We start from the raw sequence: 16982 nt of genomic DNA on the forward strand, positions 1-16982 counted from the left end.
GCCCTGTGGCCATAAGGAGGAAGTGCAGCGCTGGTCCAAGTTAATTTAAATCAAATAAAACTAATACACGAACAAATTAACACTTTTGTTCATGTCCGAGAGTGAGAGGAGATGATAAATGAATTAGATAAAACGAATTTGGTGGAAAGAGACGCACAGCCGACCCTGTAATCTGTAATCTAATCTGTCCCTGTCCCTGTCCTTTGTCCCTGCTCCTGTCCCTGTCCTCTGTCCCTGTCCCTGCTCCCGTCCCTGCTCCTGTCCCTGCTCCCGTCCCTGCCCCTGTCCTCTGTCCCTGTCCTTTGTCCCTGCTCCTGTCCCTGTCCTCTGTCCCTGTCCCTGTCCCTGTCCCTGTCCCTCTGCCCACCTGGTCCTGGTACTGCAGGTTTAAACAGATTTAACACCATCACAAATCAACACTTATGTTAATCACTCTTTGTGGGCGGGGCTTTAGACTGTTTACCTGCTGCTTGCTGATTGGTTCCTTGAATTTGTCAGCTCTGGACTGACCAAACACAAACTTCCTCAAACTTGCCCCCCCCCCCCCTTCACTTCCTCTCCCCTCCGCCTTCGGCGTCTCATTGGCTCCGCCCGCCCGCCTCACGCTGACTGGGAGATCCGCAGGAGAAGCGGCTCTGAGCGCAGCTGTGTGCCCGGAGAGGAGGACTGATGAGCGGTGAGTGTCGGCTCTTCCCCCCGCTGAGGTCCGCGGACTCTCACGGGCGTGTTTCCTTTCACCGCATTATTGATCTCGGCTTTAACCCTCCAGCTGATCAATCACCTTCTGGTTTGTTTATGGGCGCTGCTGCAGGAAACTAGAGATGAAGTGGACCACTCCCAGTGTGTGTGTGTGTGTGTGTGTGTGTGCGCGCGCGCGCGCGCGTGTGTGCGTGCGTGGAGTTCTGTCACTCACTTCTTGTTTAGGTTTTATACATTTTCATGTAAACCTTTAACTTCACGGAACCAAACACGAAGGGAAACAGTGTCTGTAACACTTTGGTAATAATAAGTAGTAATAAAGTACTCCGATCCTTTACTGCAGTAAAAGCTATAATACCCTGTTAAAGTATTTAAAGTGAGAATCAATGTCGAAAAATGACTGATGGACAATTTCTGATATGATTATTTTATTACCGTTAGAAGCAAATAAATCAACGAATGTCAGGTTTATTTCCTAATATTGATCAGCAGCTTGCAATAATCAGATCAGTTTAAATAGATCAATACAACAGATCTGTACTTTTACTGACCCCACGAGTCTCTGATTGGTCCGGTCCTGAATGACCAGCGTCTCCAGTTCTTGCTAGGGGCCCTTTAGCTGCAAACCCGATGCAGGTCCAGACTGCAGCTACTGGTTCTGGAGGAATCTTAGCCCATTCCTCATGGACAGAGTTCTGGTATATTCCAGCTTTACCTGATGAAGTCACCGTCTTCAGATCCAACCAGGATCCGAGTCAGGAATGTAACCCCTCTAGAAGGATCCGGGACTTCTTCTGGATCCAGGTCTCGGTGGACTCTGGGATCTTTGTCCTTTTGGAGCATCCAGTGATGTCCAAGCTTCACGTTCCTCACAGACGGAGACTTCCTGATCCTTGATGGAACCCATCTGACCCGGTACAGGCTGCAGGTTCCCAGTGGACCAGGAAGCGAAGCGGCCCCAGAGCATCGCTGGGCCCCCGCCGTGCTTCATGTAGGGAGGGGGGGGTCATCAGTGGCAGCTTCACTCTTCCTCCTCCAGGATCCAGAGGACCCAGAAGGTCCAGTTCGGTTTCATGGCTCCACAGAACAGAATCTCAAACCTTTTGGGTCTGATCTGATGATTCTGGCCTGCTGGAGCCTCTTTTTCAGGTCAGAGGTGGTGAAGGTCTGGGAGCTGATGGGGGTCGAGGTTTGAACAGCAGCACCGTTGGGACTCTGCTGCTAAAGTACAAATATGTGCTGTTGAATACGTGTTTGGATCATTTCCAGACTGCCGGAGTCGGTAAAAGAAACGTCCAACCTGTCGCCGAGCTAACCGCTAATAAACACGTAGCCCCATGCGATCGTGACAAGAAGAGACAAGTCCGTGGACTGAGTGGTGACGTCAGCCGGAGCGTCACGTTCCGATGTGAATCAGAAGCGTCAGTCGAGTTGGACGCCGTCAGGCTTCCCAGAATGAAACAGGAAGTCAGAGGGTGAGATGCGTCTGGGTCGCTGAGGTAGTGCCGACGTGGTGAATCATTTTGTGAGACAAGTTCATACAAATTCATGCCGGCACATTCATATAAGGACGGACGGTCCTCCGGGGGTTTGGACACTCGTGTCTCAAGGCCCAAATGCTTCTGTTACCATAAAGGAAAAGCCAGTCTTCCTCCTTCCACCTTCCTGTTTGAAGTTCTACGCGTACCTGACCCCCCCCCCGTTTGTCCTCATTAATCAGTTTGCAGGGAGGATGTTTGAGCACGTCTGAGTACTGGGAGAGGGGGGGGGGGGGAGTTAAATGTACACAGATGATCATTGAGAGATTCTCCCACCGGACAGGATGACTCGGTTCCTCTGTGGGTCAGGAGACTTTCCCGAAACGGGTCGATGAAACCAGAAAGCAGAGGAACAACACAGCTGACGGGGCGAAAGCAAAGAGGCCGGTTCCTGAAATCCTGGAAGGCGTGGCCGCTGAAACGGCGATGAGACGGCTGGCGGTCTCTCTCCTAACGGCTGATCTCAGTCCAGAGGTCGTATTCTGCAAACAGCAGGAATCTTTGCTGCCACCTGATTGGCTCTGATTGGCTCCTATTTAACTCATTTTCTAGAGGCTCGTGGATTTGAAACAATAGATGACAGAGCCTTTGTCTTTTTTGCGCCTTTAATTCCCATTTCCCAGCGAACTATAAAGTTCTTCGACTTCCCAAAACGCAAGATTCCTCAGACTCCATGTCACCACACAAGTTGCGTGGAAATCTGAGGGGCAGCGTTCCACAAAGCCGGCTGTGCTAGCGCGCTCTACAGTCGCACAAGGAGTTGCGTCAATCAGAGACGAGCGTAATCATTTGCAAACAGACAACGGTCCTCCGGTCGCTCTGAAGTAACGTCCTTTGTGAAGCAGGCGTTTCACAAAGTGGCGAAACGCACGCCGGCCTTTCCAGGACGCCCGTTTCACACGAGAGCCGCTGAGCCGGGAGGAACTCCGAGATGTTGCAAACCGCCCAGAATATTCCAGTCAGCTGTCGTCAACAGAAGTTCCTCCTCTAACTTCAGTTTAAGAATTTTAAGCTCTCCGATTGGATGTTTCTCACCGCATTTATTTAGACGTATTTAGACAAAGATTAACCCTCAAAGACAAACTTCAACTTATTTGGATTACGATGAACTTTCACTAAGATACAGCAGAAACTGTGTTTGTTTCAGGTTCACATTTCAGCGACACACACACACACACACACACACACAGGAAGGCTCCGTTTACACAATGAATGTGTGTTTCAGTTATTTTCGGCCCGCTGGAGGTTCTGATCGTCGTTTTTCTTCCTCTTTTTCTCAGCCTCTTTTCGTCTTTCTTCCTCTCAGCCCGTCAGCACGACGTTCCTCGTGAGATTCTGGAGTTGCTGCTTTCGCCGGGCGGTTTGAGCTGCGTCTGCTCTCTTGTTTGGTCTTAGTTTACGCTCGTTGTTATTTACCTCCCACAGTTTGGTGTTGGGGGCTGGCCGAGGTGTGATTGGATAGACCATGTTTGTAGTTCCATATTGAGAGTCTGTTTCCATGAACAGAAAACTGCTCAAAGTGAAAATAAAGCTAACCATGTACAACTAAACAAACTGAAGGAAGCAGTTATGAGCCGCACAGCGTTACGGTTCATGCGTGTCCTAGTGGCCATTAGAGGAACTGCAGGCGGACGGAGTTCTTCAGTTTGACGCTTCATTTCAACATGAAACCGCAGTGACAGTTTTTCGACAGGAAACTTCCTTTTTTCCAAACTACAGAATTTCTAAAGTACATCAAGGAATTGTTACGACACCTGAAACGTTTATTTCTGTGTGTCTGGAGGTTATCAACGCACACGCACACGCACACGCACACGCACACGCACACGCACACGCACACGCACACACACACACACACTTTCATTGAGGTCCAGCTGATTGATGATGTGTGGTGTAATTAATTTTACATGTTCATTTGAGTATTTTACAGCATACTTTACCTCTATCGCTCTTGTCTCTGTCGAGGGTGACACTCGGCTCTCCCTCACTCACTCTTCACCGTTGTTGTTTTGACATTCCCGCTACTTCCAGTCATCCTCTGATGCTGTTTCCTGAGTTCCACCATCACAGATGTCTGATTGACTTTGATTGTTCCCCTCAAACATGAACAGATTTTTATGAAAACTATCTATACCAACTGTCAACAACTAGTGCCGACTGGTGCAGACTGGTGCATAATGACTGGTGCATGCTAGCATAGACTGGTGTAGACTGGTGCATGCTAGCATGGACTGGTACGTAATGGTACAGACTGGTGTAGACTGGTGCAATCTGGTGTATAGTGGTTTATACTAGTACGAACTGGTGCAGACTTTGCCCAATTGGGAATTGTGATATAATCTGACAAAAACTCTTGTAGTGTGTCCTCAACTGACTTTGCCTTCAACTCAAGTTGTGTGTCTGTGTGTGACGCATGGATAAGCCCCGCCCTCATTAGTCATTAGTCATTAGAAAGAGTCAATGGTCAGAACAGCAATACACAAACCGGTATACATGATTTGCATTAATAATCACGTTAGAACAACCTCAGAAGTACTGGATCTGACCAATCTGTGTCAGAGGTCAGAGGTCACAGTCCTTCTGAAGTCTTAGAGAAAATGACAGAACAATCGGCAGGAGAAAAGGAACAGCAGAGATTAGAGGCTAAAGCTTCCAGCGGGAGTGAGACCAGCAGACCTCCGCCCAGAGAGAGCGGAGGGTGGGGTCAGGATCCCCAGAGTCTGGGTTGAACCACGTTCTCTATCCAGACATCTGGAGCAGCACAACAGTTATTCAGCCGACTCACGTTCCCTTTCCACACTGAAGTCATTCCTGCCAAAGATTTGAAACTCGAGACAAGCGATGAGGCTGAATGAAGGCAAACAAACACACTTCCATATGAAAATGTTTCTTCTTCTGTGGTTTCCAGAGGTGCTGCAGCTCAGACTCAAACATGACCTCAGAGATTACGACATGATTTGGTCACTCGGGCTTGGAATTCATCCGAGTCGGAACGCTGGTGACTCAGAAGTGGCCTGGCTGATTTATACGATGCCGGGGGAGGCGGGGCCAGGATGATGCGTAAAAGATCGGGGGGCCGTCTTTGTGATTTATTGGCCTTTGGTGCATGTCTCCTTTCTGTGGGAACATTGGGGGGGGTTGCACCTCCGAGTCACAGACGGACGTAGTAACAGCACCAACGTGAGAGCTGGTGAAAGTTAGTAGAATGAGTGCAGGACCGGAACTGGACCTGAGAGAGTTGGGCTTGACCCGGGTCAATCAGAAAGGACCGAACTGAGGCCTGCTATGGCGTCAGTCCTGATTCATTCAGGTCCGACTGAAGTCGCCCGGGCTTCCTAGTCCAACGTGAGACCCCGAATGACTCGGATGTACCCGCTAACTCGGAGGAAACACGTGACCCCTGATGTTTACAGGAGCTCAGGGATTCAGAAATGACTCAAGAGCTTGTAATGTGGATCCGTATCACTCAAGACGAGGTCAAGACCGTGGACTTCAGTTCTGGAAGCAAACAGCTTGTATTTCTAGGTGTGTGTCGGAACACCGTGGAAACGCAACATGTCCTCATGGTTTGGTCACGGTTTGGCGGACGTGTGATGCCGCTGGCTTTGAATTTGGCCGCGGCGGCGTTGAGCCAAACCTCATGCTGACATCATCGTCATCATCATCATCATCACTGTTGGGTCCGGTGAACTTCATAAAAGCTGGAGAGAGAGAAAAGGGAAAGCTGCAGAACAAGAAGCAGTTTTCCTGTCCCGGACGTGCTGCACGAACCAGATGTAAAATATCCACGGAGCTAAGGTCGCTAGCATGCGGCTAAAGGCGCAGTTGTAAAATATACTGTAAATGTGTATTTGTTGGACGAGAGTTTGACTCGCGCCGGCATCCGAGTCGCTGTGATAACATCTCAGCTTTGTTTGGAGGCCGCTTCCTTCTGCAGCGATTATTTCCATAAACACAAATACTGACGGAAGACACCCCCCCCCCCCCCCCCCGTGTGTCTCCCCCTCCTCTCCCACCTCGGCAGAAGGACGATGGGACGTCACGTGTTTCTGAACAAACTGAGCTGTTGACTGAAGGAATCTTCGTCGTCTGATAGCCGGAGGAAGACGAGGGAACCAATCACATTCACCGAAGGTGAACGCTCTCCGTCCGGTCGATGAACTAAATCAAACGTATGCAGACGACTGTCAACGTTATTTTCTCAGCTGATAGCCGCGTCCTTTTTTCTCTGTTAGCATGTAGCGGCTAATTATTATCATTATAATATATTATTGTTACTATCTAGAGCTGCACCGACACCATAAACATCTGCGTTTTTTAACATGACGACTTTGCTAAAAATGCTGCTTTTCTGCTTCGTTGTGTGTCGCAGGTTGCCGAGGGGTCAGAGGTCATCATGCAGAGTATAAAATGTGTGGTTGTGGGAGACGGCGCCGTGGGGAAGACCTGCCTCCTCATCTCCTACACCACCGGAGCCTTTCCTAAAGAGTACATCCCCACCGTGTTCGACAACTACAGCAGCCAGGTGTGTGTGTGTGTGTGTGTGTGTGTCGGACTATGTTCTATTGATAGTCATGGTCTCTTTGGTGACAATCTGTGTGTGTCTGTGGTGCGTTCAGGTGACGGTGGACAGCAGAACCGTCAGTCTCAACCTGTGGGACACAGCGGGGCAGGAGGAATACGACCGGCTGAGGACGCTGTCTTACCCGCAGACCCACGTCTTCATCATCTGCTTCTCCATCTCGAGTCCCGCCTCCTACGAGAACGTCAAACACAAGTGGCATCCAGAGGTCAGAGGTCAAAATCTCACGGTCGCACATTAAAGGAGGATTTTAATGAGATAAAAGAAGCTTTTTGTGGGAAAAAAAATACTATGAGTTTGAATTTTATATTCAAGAGATTTAAAATTGAAACTTTTTTGTTCCATTTGTTGTTGATTTATTTCAACATATAATCATCAAAAGTCAAAGAACATGAACAGATTTTCTGCTAGTTTTTCCACTTTTAGTTATATTCCTTGTTTTACATGGTCAGGTGTCGCACCATTGTCCCGGCATTCCCATCCTCCTGGTCGGCACAAAGAGCGACCTCCGGAACGACGGCGACACTCAGAAGAAGCTGAAGGAGCAGAACCAGACGCCCGTCACCCACCATCAGGGCACCGCCCTCGCCCGCCAGATCCACGCCCTCCGCTACCTGGAGTGTTCAGCCCTCAACCAAGACGGCATCAAGGACGTGTTCACGGAAGCCGTGAAGGCCTTCCTCGACCCGCAGCCCACCGTCGGCAAGAGGCACTGCGTGTTGCTGTAGGGCGGAGCCTCGAACGCCTCGGCCGCCGGCCGCCGTCGGAGCCGCCTGAGAGACTGGAGGAGTTTCTCATGATTGGTTAGGATTTGATCAGAATTACAAGAGTTGGCTTTGGGATCAGTGACGGAATGATGGAGGCGGAGCTCGGCAGAAACTGAAAGATGATTGTGTTGTAGCATTTGTAGTGCTAAACATGCTAATTCGGATCAAGCGAAGTGTTTTCAATGAGCGGCTTCACAGTTCAAGTGTTTCAACACTCGCAGGTTGTTTGAATGCATCATGACTGGAATGTTTCAGCACTGGGGGGGGGGCAGTTTTTTTAAATTTCAATCTTTTTTTTTTAATGAAACCCCGCAACAAGGATCTAGTTGACTTGTGAAAAGACCGACGGACAGATTTGAGGATCTGTCGATCCGGACTCGCCCGCTTGGTGTTTGAGAACTGAAATAAATTGAATGACATTCCACTGAAGGTTTTTGCAATGTATTTCAGTGAAGTCAGTAAACAACAGATTTCCCACTAAAGGAAGAGGCCGACGCCGAAACAAGGAGCCGCTCCAGCTCGCCGTTGTGAAGTCGCTGCTTCAGGATGTCGCCTTTCCCCCGGAGCCGCTTCCTGTTCCTGTCCCTCGTCTCCTGCAGACTCTCCAGGCTCAGCCGTTGTTGTTCCTCACCAAGTCCACTGGAACGAGGGCAATCAGCTGTCCCACGCAGCTCGTCAGCGATGAGCAGGGACCATGTGAGTCCGGTTCAGTGGCGATGACTCAGCTTAGAAACGGGAGGACGGGCGCTGATTGGGCGCCGGCGGATCCAAGCAAGTTCAAGTTTGTTTTTTCACTACCTGGATTTAACAAATCAGAAAATCTCATGAGGCAGCCGCACTAATGAGGTCATCAGACGGGTCAGCAAAAACCAATTAAAATTTTGCATACTTCATGAGAGAAAACATTTGTACTAAAAACTAATTTTATTCAGCAGAATGGAAAAAAAGATTCCCTCGTTTGAGATAATCTCAGAATTCTGAGAACATTTTTAAGGAACATTAAACTCATATTCTGATTTTCTAAATAAGATAATTATAAAAAATAAACTCTTCACTGTAGCAGTCAGTCAAAACATAAACATTTTTCAAGATATTCATTTTGAAAAATGTTTGAAAATGAGAAATTCCTGGTTAATTCAATAATAAACGTTTCACCTGTCAAACCTCAGCAGAGAAAAAAATTAAAAAGATAGAAAAGCACTCAGAGCACAGACCTCCTCCAAGCAGCTCATTCCCCTCCTAACTGGATCTACACCGTCCACATGGCGATCTGGATCATCACCAAAGGTTCTAAATTGTTTTTGGTATCTTTATATCTTTATGTTGTTGCGTATTTGTAAATGATTTATTTGATCCATAAACAGGTTTCAATGTTAAAATGTCATATTCTTTCTTGACCTCATATTAGATCCAGAAGACATTTTTCATGATATCGGACACCTCTATGGATTTTGGTGAGTGAATTGAATGCAAGATGTTTTTTAAAAGCCTCCATTATAAGTAAATGGGAAAACCCAGATTTTTTCCGTATCCGGATCGCTCTCAAAATTTAATGGGATCTAAATTCATCTTCAGGCTTTATTTCCATCCAGCAGTTTTTACGTGATCCTGCTCAACACCCCTTTTGTGTCTTCACATCGGATTACAGTGTCAGACATGGAAGCAAATAAAGGAGAATAAAAACAGTATTTCTATCTTAGTTTGAAACAAGCACAATATTTTTTTTTTGGGTTTTGATAAAATCATTTAACAAATCAAAATAAAGGATTTGGCAGGTAAAACAGGAAGACAAAAAACCCAGAAAACTTCAGGTTGCCTTGATGCTCATGGTTCCTGTTTCACCAGGACTCTGTAAAGAAAATAATAAAAACAGAAGGCTTTTATTTTGAAAGGTTCCAGTAGACAGCGGACCTTTGGGGTTATGACATCACAGGTGGTTCAGTTCTGTGATCACTTTGACAGCGGTCCCAACACGCTGCTCAGTATCGCTTGTCTTCCGTCGCCGTCGCCATGGTGACGTCTTTATCCCCAAAGTCCCAGAAGGCCGTGAGGTGGAAGGCCATGTTGGACAGGACCACCAGGTACTCGAAGAAGGCGAACAGGGTGTAGACTGGAGAAGAGGAGAGGACGATGATGATGATGATGATGGTGGGCGGGACAAACGGACGCCGGCGGGAGGCTCAAACTCACCTCCTGGTTCACAGAACCCGTTGTGGCGTCTGAAGAAGTACGCGGCAGCGAGGCAGCACGAGACGTTAAACACGAAGAGACGCAGCTTCCAGCGGCACGACCGTCTCTCCTGAGGCAGAGAGAAGCCATTTTAAATTCACAGCGAGGAAAACGTCGTCGAGATGGGGTTTGTAGTTCTCAGCGCTGTAACAACTCTGAGAATGAGGGCGGGGCTTGTTCCTACGGGATTAGGAATACATAATTTAATCCAGAGTTCGTGAGGAGAGGGTTAAATAATCCCGTGTTCTCCAGGACATCATCAATGATGAATCCGCTGGTTTGGCGCCGTCACTGCGGCTAAAGTGCCGCCGCCGCTGAGCGACGTTCACTCTGCCGATACGGAAACGGGGAAGCACCAAAATAACATTCAGGGAGGAGCTACAGTTAGAGCGCGTTCATTCATTTCCTGCTCAGACGCCAGTTTAAACTCTGAACGCGTCTGATCAGGTACCAATAAATAAAAACCGGTTCTTCACATGTTCCTCTAGAACCGTCGTCCAGATCAGTCAAACCTCCTCAGAGGCCTCTTTAGAACGTTCTCAACCAACAGCGCTTCAACGAGGACAGAACCAGGTCTGCTGTGGCGCTCTTTAGCTCCCCCTGCAGGCCAACCCGCGGCACAGCTGACCCTAATCCTAATAATAATAATCATTGATTGCTGATTGAGACTACTAATGTAAATATACAATTGTTACAGAAAGCTGTTATTGTGTTACTTTGGACACTTTGTGTGTTCATATAATCTCAATAAATCAGATTACAGATTGCAAACAGGAAACGGTTTATTTCTCTACCTCCGGGTTCACGCTGCTCCTCCTGATCACGTGCCACAGTCTGCACGTGACGAGCATGTGCAGCAGCGAGCTCCCAATGAACACCACGAAGCCGTGTTTGTGAAGAGCTGCGGAGGCAAGCACGCCATGAACAGGAACCCTGAAAAGCTCCGCCCACCCCAGCCGGCGGCGGAGCGGCCGCTCCCGGCGGGGCCCCTGGACTCACCGTACGTTTCACCGGACGACACGTAGGTGAGCAGCACCAGGCCCGTGTTCTCGGCGAGGTTGCAGACCAGGGCCAGTCCGCTCAGCAGCAGCTCCGGCAGCTTCCTGGCGAAGCGGCCGCGGTAGAAGTTGAAGTAGGCGACGGCCACCATGTAGCGCGGCGCCGAGTGCAGCCCGACGCAGGCGCGCCAGATGTAGCGCTCCGGGATGGCGCCGATGGCGGCGCTGATGGACGGCAGGTAGTTTGTCACCTGGTTGGAGGAAGACGCAAACGTTGATTCCCCCCCCGACGCACGGAGCGTTCGGCGCTCCACGTCGAGCCTCGCGCGGCGACTTACGTGGCAGTGAGTGGACGTGGCGTCCTCAAAGTGGAACACGAGAGAAATGAAGACGCTGGAGACGAGGGCGGCCAGAGGGAGCAGGACCGTCCCCACGATGAAGACGGTGAAAGGGAGGCGGAAGAGGGCCCGGTCCCGGTCCAGGCCGCCGTACGGGCCCTGAAGCATCCTGGGTAAACCCACCAGAGAAAACACACCTGAACTCTTCCACGTTGATCCCAGACTTTAAACGACGGGGTCAGTTAAAGGTCAGTTAAAGGTCAGTGCAGCCTCTTGTTGTTAGTCATCATTAGATAACTGCCTTAAATGTTTATACACTGTAACTTGTACCTGAGTTTAGTTTCTCTAAAGTAGAAAAACAACAAACTATAATATACATTTGTAATTTACCTTTAAAGGAAGGCACAGATACAACTTGGAGTGACTTTAACAATCTGATTTGTGTTTGAGAGGCAGAAATCTCTTCTCTGGTCCGTTTCCGCTCACCTTTAGCGGTCGGATGACGTCACTTTAGCTCCCCGGACCTGCCGCCACCGTCCATCCGGCCGGTATCGTCGATGACAAGCGGAACTGCAGAAGTCGACCCGATCGCAGCTCCTTCGTTTGGTTCCGGAACACCTTTAGCTTGCGGCTAACCCGATAGCTCAGGTCGGGCTCGTCCGGGGAACGACCGCGTGTAGCTTCCGTTAGCTGTGAGCTGCTAGCATTTTAAAATCAGTTCCAGAAGCGATTCTCCGGACGTCCGGTTGGCTTTGATGTCGCTGTCAGAACATAAAATCGTTTTAAAACACAAGCCGACCACCGCTAATGCTGCTTCTTCTTCGTCTTCTTCATTTTTCTTTTTCTTCTTCTTCTTGGTGGGATTTGTGGCGTTTGTTCACCAGTCTGACGCAGTCGCGCCACCTCGTGGACGGTGGTGAAATAGGGAGAAACAACACCGTGAAGGAAGCCCCGGCCTGTGTCTTATATCTCATCTCTCTCCCTCTCTCTTAAACATTTAATTTAAACTTTGGTTGAGTTTTCCGGAACAGATCCTCTAATGACACGCGGTTTATTTTATTTGCCGTTCCTCCCTGTATTTATTCTAATAGTACATGTTTTACTGTTTCTGGATAATTACAGCGCTCTATCTGGAACATTGAACATTGAATTGAACTAAATGTAATGGCTGTTTTTTTTTCCCCTATCAGACGGCCCAACTTCTCAGTGCAGTAGTCCATCGATATAATGCGGTTCATTTTCCGCGACTTCGCTGCTTCGCGGAGTTTTTTAGTGCAATTTCAGATTTTATTTTTGCACTTGAACGCGCCTTGAAACGGCGCAAGACGACGGGGTGCGGTCGGAGGAACTGTGAAATACGCGTGAGTTGCTATTAATCATTTCTCATGTGTTCAACCTCGTAGGTTGATCATTAAAATTAAATTCGTTATTTCTAAAAGCTATCATGTTTATTTGTTAAGCGTTTGTTTTATAGCGCTCCTATTCTCTGTGTAAAAAGAGGCTTTTATTTTGTAGGAGCATAAACGTCACGTCCCTTTTGGGCTTAGCTTCCTGTTTATATATGTAGCCGCTGCCGTTCCGCTGTGCTAAGCTATCCAATAAAGCAGCATGAGAGGCTAAATAGTAGAATATTTGTTCTTCTGCACTCCAAGCGGCTCTTTCCTCGACCTGCACGCCTTAACATTATTAATAGGAAAACGTTTACTGTACGTACTATATATTTTTATTTCTCAAACAAATGTTTCGTCCTGAAAAGGTTTTGATCTTTGTTTCAGTATTATAGAATGAAAACAATCTATTTAGATTAATGCCTGACTGTTAAAGGTGTATAAAGTGTGTGGTGAGGGGTTTTACAGCCTTAAAACATTTATGTACATGTATAATAATTGTAAAAAAATAAAGATCACTACATTGCGGATTTCACATATTGCGGGTTGTTTTTGGAACGTAACCCCCGCGGAAAATGAGGGACTACTGTATAGGAATGAATCCTCTTTTTACTTAGCCTCTACTGTGCCATTCATGCATGGATTTAAAGGGGTGACATGGAACTTCACTGAGGCCTCACATGGAAAAGGTGCGCTCCAGCTAAAAAGAATGGCATCTCCTTTCCACTCTGGCGTGCTGAGATGACGCGTCACTGCCCGTCCGCCTTGTCATTATTATAAAGCGTCTTCCTTCCACATCGGCCTCGCCGCTTTGTTCACTCAAACACCTGTGGCGGCAGACGTTGATTAGCTGCGCGAAGACCGCATCTGCAGTGCGCAATTGCGCACGCGCGCAGCTTAGAGGGAACGTAGCTCACAAGGTGTTATTTTTAACTTAATTTACTGTAATAAATGCAATAAACATGTAAAGCTGAAAGCGGGTCCAAATAGACAAAGTGAAGGAATAAATCATTCACAATGTAAAGTGTCTTTGAGTGTCCAGAAAAGCACTATAGTGGTTATCGCGTTCGTCTAACACACGAAAGGTCCTCGGTTCAAAACCTGGTGGAAGCATGCTGAAACCCAGTCCGCAATGTTTTTAAGCATTTTCAGTTCTACAAATAGGTCCGGAGGAGAAACACACGGAACCCAAACAAGTTCCGGTCTGGACGGAGTCGTTCACACGGCATCATAAGGATGTCTTGGAAATTTCTTTAAAAAGGTGGCATTAAATGAATTTACTGAATCCAAGTCGCCTTGAACCTATTTGGAATTTGACAGCATCTCTTCCAAATATCATCATAAACTATAATGTTTCCGCCTGGTTTCGAACCAGGGACCTTTCGCGTGTGAGGCAAACGTGATAACCACTACACCACGGAAACCACTGTGGGGGAATAAACATGTAAAGCCGAAAGCGGGTCCAAATAGACAAAGTCAGACTTTGACATACAGACAAACCAGTGAAGGAATAAATAATTCACAATGTAAAGTGTCTTCAAGTGTCCAGAAAAGCACTATATAAAACCAATGTAGTATTATTATAAACTAGTACTCCCAAGCTGTTATTTTTAACTTAATCCTGTGGTTTCCATAGTGTTTATTCTACTATTTGTAGAACTGAAAAAGCTTAAGAACGTTGTGGACTGGGATTCCACATGTTTCCGCCCGGTTTCGAACCGAGGACCTCTCGTGTGTTAGACGAACGTGATAACCACTACACTACAGAAACCACGAAGACGAGTTAAAAATAACAGCTTGTGAGTACTAGTTTATAATAATAATACATTGGTTTTATATACCGTATTTTCACATGTGTTATCCGTAACCGACTGAAAAGGACTCTGCGTGTGAAATTAAATGCTGCGACATCAACTCATTTTTATGACATGCTTCCAAATATTTCTGACCCACTTTCTCTTCTTAAATTTGGTCAAGTGACATTGTGAGGAAGTGACGTCAGAACGTCTCTCTTTTCAAATTTCAAACCACAAAATCTAAGCTTGAAATGATTTAAATCTTCGCTGGCTTCACGGATGAGAAACACGGGAGTTGTTCCAGTGCTGCGTCACTAGATGGCGCGACAGACCTGATGACGACGTTGCATAATCAACACACTGCATACTGGATCTGTGTTTAACTTACCATAATACTAATTCTGAACATGAAGAAAATATTTCTTATTTAGGCATACTGTAATCAGCAAAATGTAAAATGTACAAATACAAAATTAAGTATATATCCTGAGAAATGTGTCACATTTTACTGCAAACCACTGATTTATTTACACAAAGCTAGTAATGCTACTGTTCTTTTATTCCTGATGATAATTCTGTTTTTACTGAGGTAATATTTGGAGCCTTTCTAACATTAGTGGATCATCTCTTCGCTTTTATTTATGAACTTTGCCTCAATCTCTCTTAAACAATATCCTGACCTGCACCGCTTCACGCCGGGCTCAAACCAGTGCCGCTGCCAGCGTTCCCAGCTCTACACTTTATTTCTCTGCGATGGATCATGTTGTCCCTCCCTTATTGCAGGCCTCGGAAGAACATTTGCTGGCTCTCTTTTTGCTCCTTTCCCCCCGATGCTCGCTCCCTTCATCCCGGGTTTAATTCAGGCAGGATGTTTCCTTCAGCGGAACAATAAGCCAAATCACAGCGTGAGAGCCTTCCTCACTGAGTGCTGCCCTCCTCATCACACACTCGTCAAACACACACAGGCGACGGGGAGGGAGGGAGACATGGAATCTGCGGAATCTTGATCGCGGCCCAGTGCAGTAAAGAAGCAGACGGTTTGGTCGAGTAAATAAGTTCCGGCCTCTCAATGGTTTGTCTGTTACCCTCAAAAAAGTAAAGGATAAAAATAGTTGTTTATGACAGGAGATTCACGGGTAATGTGGCGCCGCTGTCGTTCCACTACAGGTGGGAGGAAGTTTCTGCAACCAGACTGAAATATGCTGAAAAAATAAATAGAAGGGATGAGACTTTATCCTGACATTCATGATATCCTCATAATCCTACAGACTTATTTTGTTAGGAAAGAAACACCAACAGAAGTGTTTACTTATTTACAGGAGGAAGAAAATAATGTTATCTTCAAACAGTGGACTTGGATTTGATCAACTATTGGTAAAAAGATTGATCAGAGATATTAGAGATCCAGAGGGGGCAAAATGTTATCAAAAAATAGTAACTCAGGCACCATTATGAGAGGCTGAACTGTCCCTGGAAGGTTGGGGGGGGGGGGGGTTGTTGATTGAATTCACTGTAATATTCATCAGTCAGAGATCAATACAGCAGCTGTGTCAACCAGTCGTAACCCAGAAGCCTCCTATTCCCGACTGCAGTCTCTGACGGCCCCGCCCTTAAAGACCAGTCCTTCCTAGAGACCCTTAAGGTGATGTAAATCCGCCTTCTTCACATCCCACCAGAGGCTTTCTATGGATCCCAGTCAGGCGACAGACGCCTCTCGAATGATCCAGGACTTCTTCTCGAGCCAGACTTTGGTGAACTCTGACATCTGCTTGGGGTCTTCAGGAATGTTCAATGACATCCAAGCTTCATCTTCCTCACAGGTGATGTTTGCTTCCAGAATCCTTGATGGAATCCTTCTGACTACAGGCTGCAGCGTTTTCCAGAGGAATTTGTTTTGCATGAAGTTAATTAACAGCTGATAAAACGTGTTGCAAATAAACCTGATATTCAATTTCCCTTCACCTCACCCATGTGATCCCGCGTGATGAGGTCCGCGTGTCTCATTGTGGAGAAACATGATGCATCTGATGGACAGTACAAACTGACACACACACACACACACACACACAAATCCATTCCCCAGGCGCCGACACACTCAGTCCCTTGAACGCCTCATCTGCACTGACATATGGACACACACACACACTCGCCACCTCTCCAGCTGCGCTCCCACTCATTTTCACCCGGATTCATAATCGGCTCAGAGACTCCAGTGTCACTGCAGGGCTCTGCCATAATCCAGTGGGACCAATGTCACCGCAGCACATCCAAATGGTTACAAAATAAAAAAAAGATGTTCCTCTTCACACAGGGATGGCGGCTGCAGCCGCTCTGCCTCACTGCACCTGCATGCAGAGCCAATGGGATTCGAGGCTCATTCCACCGCCTAAAAGATAACACAGTCAGAAGTGAATGAAAGGCGACGTGTGCTTCGTGCCTGACTCAGGTGCACCACGGCAGCCAATCAGAAGCAAGAAAAGCTGGCAGAATTTGTTTCTGAAAGGGACTGGAAGCTTAGATCGCATGCATTCCTGACTCTTTAGAGTTTAGAAGGAGAGAAAATGGAGTGGAAATGCATCTTGAGGACTCGCAACAGCAGTGGCAAAACGTACTGAAGTATGAAAAATGAAGTTCATATCAGACATTT

The 16982-nt window shown here is 47.2% G+C and overlaps 2 protein-coding genes and 2 non-coding genes across 6 annotated transcripts; 1 reads left to right on the forward strand and 3 right to left on the reverse strand.

The window, feature by feature from the left end:
- Window positions 1-594: 594 nt before the first annotated feature.
- Window positions 595-8010, forward strand: rhogb (ras homolog family member Gb). The gene is made up of 5 exons (XM_068744809.1): window positions 595-676; window positions 6262-6371; window positions 6610-6762; window positions 6857-7027; window positions 7272-8010. The coding sequence occupies exons 3-5, from the start codon at window positions 6634-6636 to the stop codon at window positions 7545-7547; spliced, it is 576 nt and encodes a 191-aa protein (XP_068600910.1). The 5' UTR covers window positions 595-676; window positions 6262-6371; window positions 6610-6633; the 3' UTR covers window positions 7548-8010.
- Window positions 8011-8127: 117 nt separating this feature from the next.
- Window positions 8128-11975, reverse strand: pgap2 (post-GPI attachment to proteins 2). Of its 3 annotated transcripts, XR_011105674.1 has the most exons (7): window positions 11638-11975; window positions 11152-11320; window positions 10815-11064; window positions 10610-10716; window positions 9777-9885; window positions 9498-9696; window positions 8128-8384 (listed from the first exon to the last, which is right to left on the reverse strand). XR_011105674.1 is itself a non-coding variant. In XM_068744807.1 (6 exons), exons 2-6 carry the CDS (start codon window positions 11317-11319, stop codon window positions 9566-9568), a joined length of 765 nt encoding a protein of 254 aa, XP_068600908.1. In that variant the 5' UTR covers window position 11320; window positions 11638-11975; the 3' UTR covers window positions 9451-9565. The 3 variants fall into 3 exon arrangements, 2 of the variants coding, with proteins under 2 accessions (XP_068600908.1, XP_068600909.1); XM_068744807.1 differs by lacking the exon at window positions 8128-8384 and having other exon boundaries at window positions 9451-9696; XM_068744808.1 differs by lacking the exons at window positions 8128-8384; window positions 11638-11975 and having other exon boundaries at window positions 9451-9696; window positions 11152-11328.
- Window positions 11976-13890: 1915 nt separating this feature from the next.
- trnav-cac (transfer RNA valine (anticodon CAC)) lies at window positions 13891-13963 on the reverse strand. The gene has a single exon. It is a non-coding gene; the product is annotated as a tRNA-Val (tRNA).
- A 274-nt stretch (window positions 13964-14237) lies between these two features.
- On the reverse strand, window positions 14238-14310 carry trnav-aac (transfer RNA valine (anticodon AAC)). The gene has a single exon. It is a non-coding gene; the product is annotated as a tRNA-Val (tRNA).
- Window positions 14311-16982: the final 2672 nt, after the last annotated feature.

The sequence above is a fragment of the Brachionichthys hirsutus genome, chromosome 10, assembly GCF_040956055.1.
Source record: "Brachionichthys hirsutus isolate HB-005 chromosome 10, CSIRO-AGI_Bhir_v1, whole genome shotgun sequence".
NCBI classification, from domain to species: Eukaryota; Metazoa; Chordata; class Actinopteri; order Lophiiformes; family Brachionichthyidae; genus Brachionichthys; species Brachionichthys hirsutus.

Coding starts and splice junctions, on each gene's coding strand:
- rhogb (XM_068744809.1), top strand. CDS start 6,634: ATGCAGAGTATAAAATGTGTGGTTGTGGGAGACGGCGCCGTGGGGAAG. Junction 6,763..6,856: donor TCGACAACTACAGCAGCCAG/GTGTGTGTGTGT, acceptor TGGTGCGTTCAG/GTGACGGTGGACAGCAGAAC. Junction 7,028..7,271: donor AACACAAGTGGCATCCAGAG/GTCAGAGGTCAA, acceptor TTACATGGTCAG/GTGTCGCACCATTGTCCCGG.
- pgap2 (XM_068744807.1), bottom strand. CDS start 11,319: ATGCTTCAGGGCCCGTACGGCGGCCTGGACCGGGACCGGGCCCTCTTC. Junction 10,717..10,814: donor GTCGTCCGGTGAAACGTACG/GTGAGTCCAGGG, acceptor TTGCCTCCGCAG/CTCTTCACAAACACGGCTTC. Junction 9,697..9,776: donor CGGGTTCTGTGAACCAGGAG/GTGAGTTTGAGC, acceptor CCTCTTCTCCAG/TCTACACCCTGTTCGCCTTC.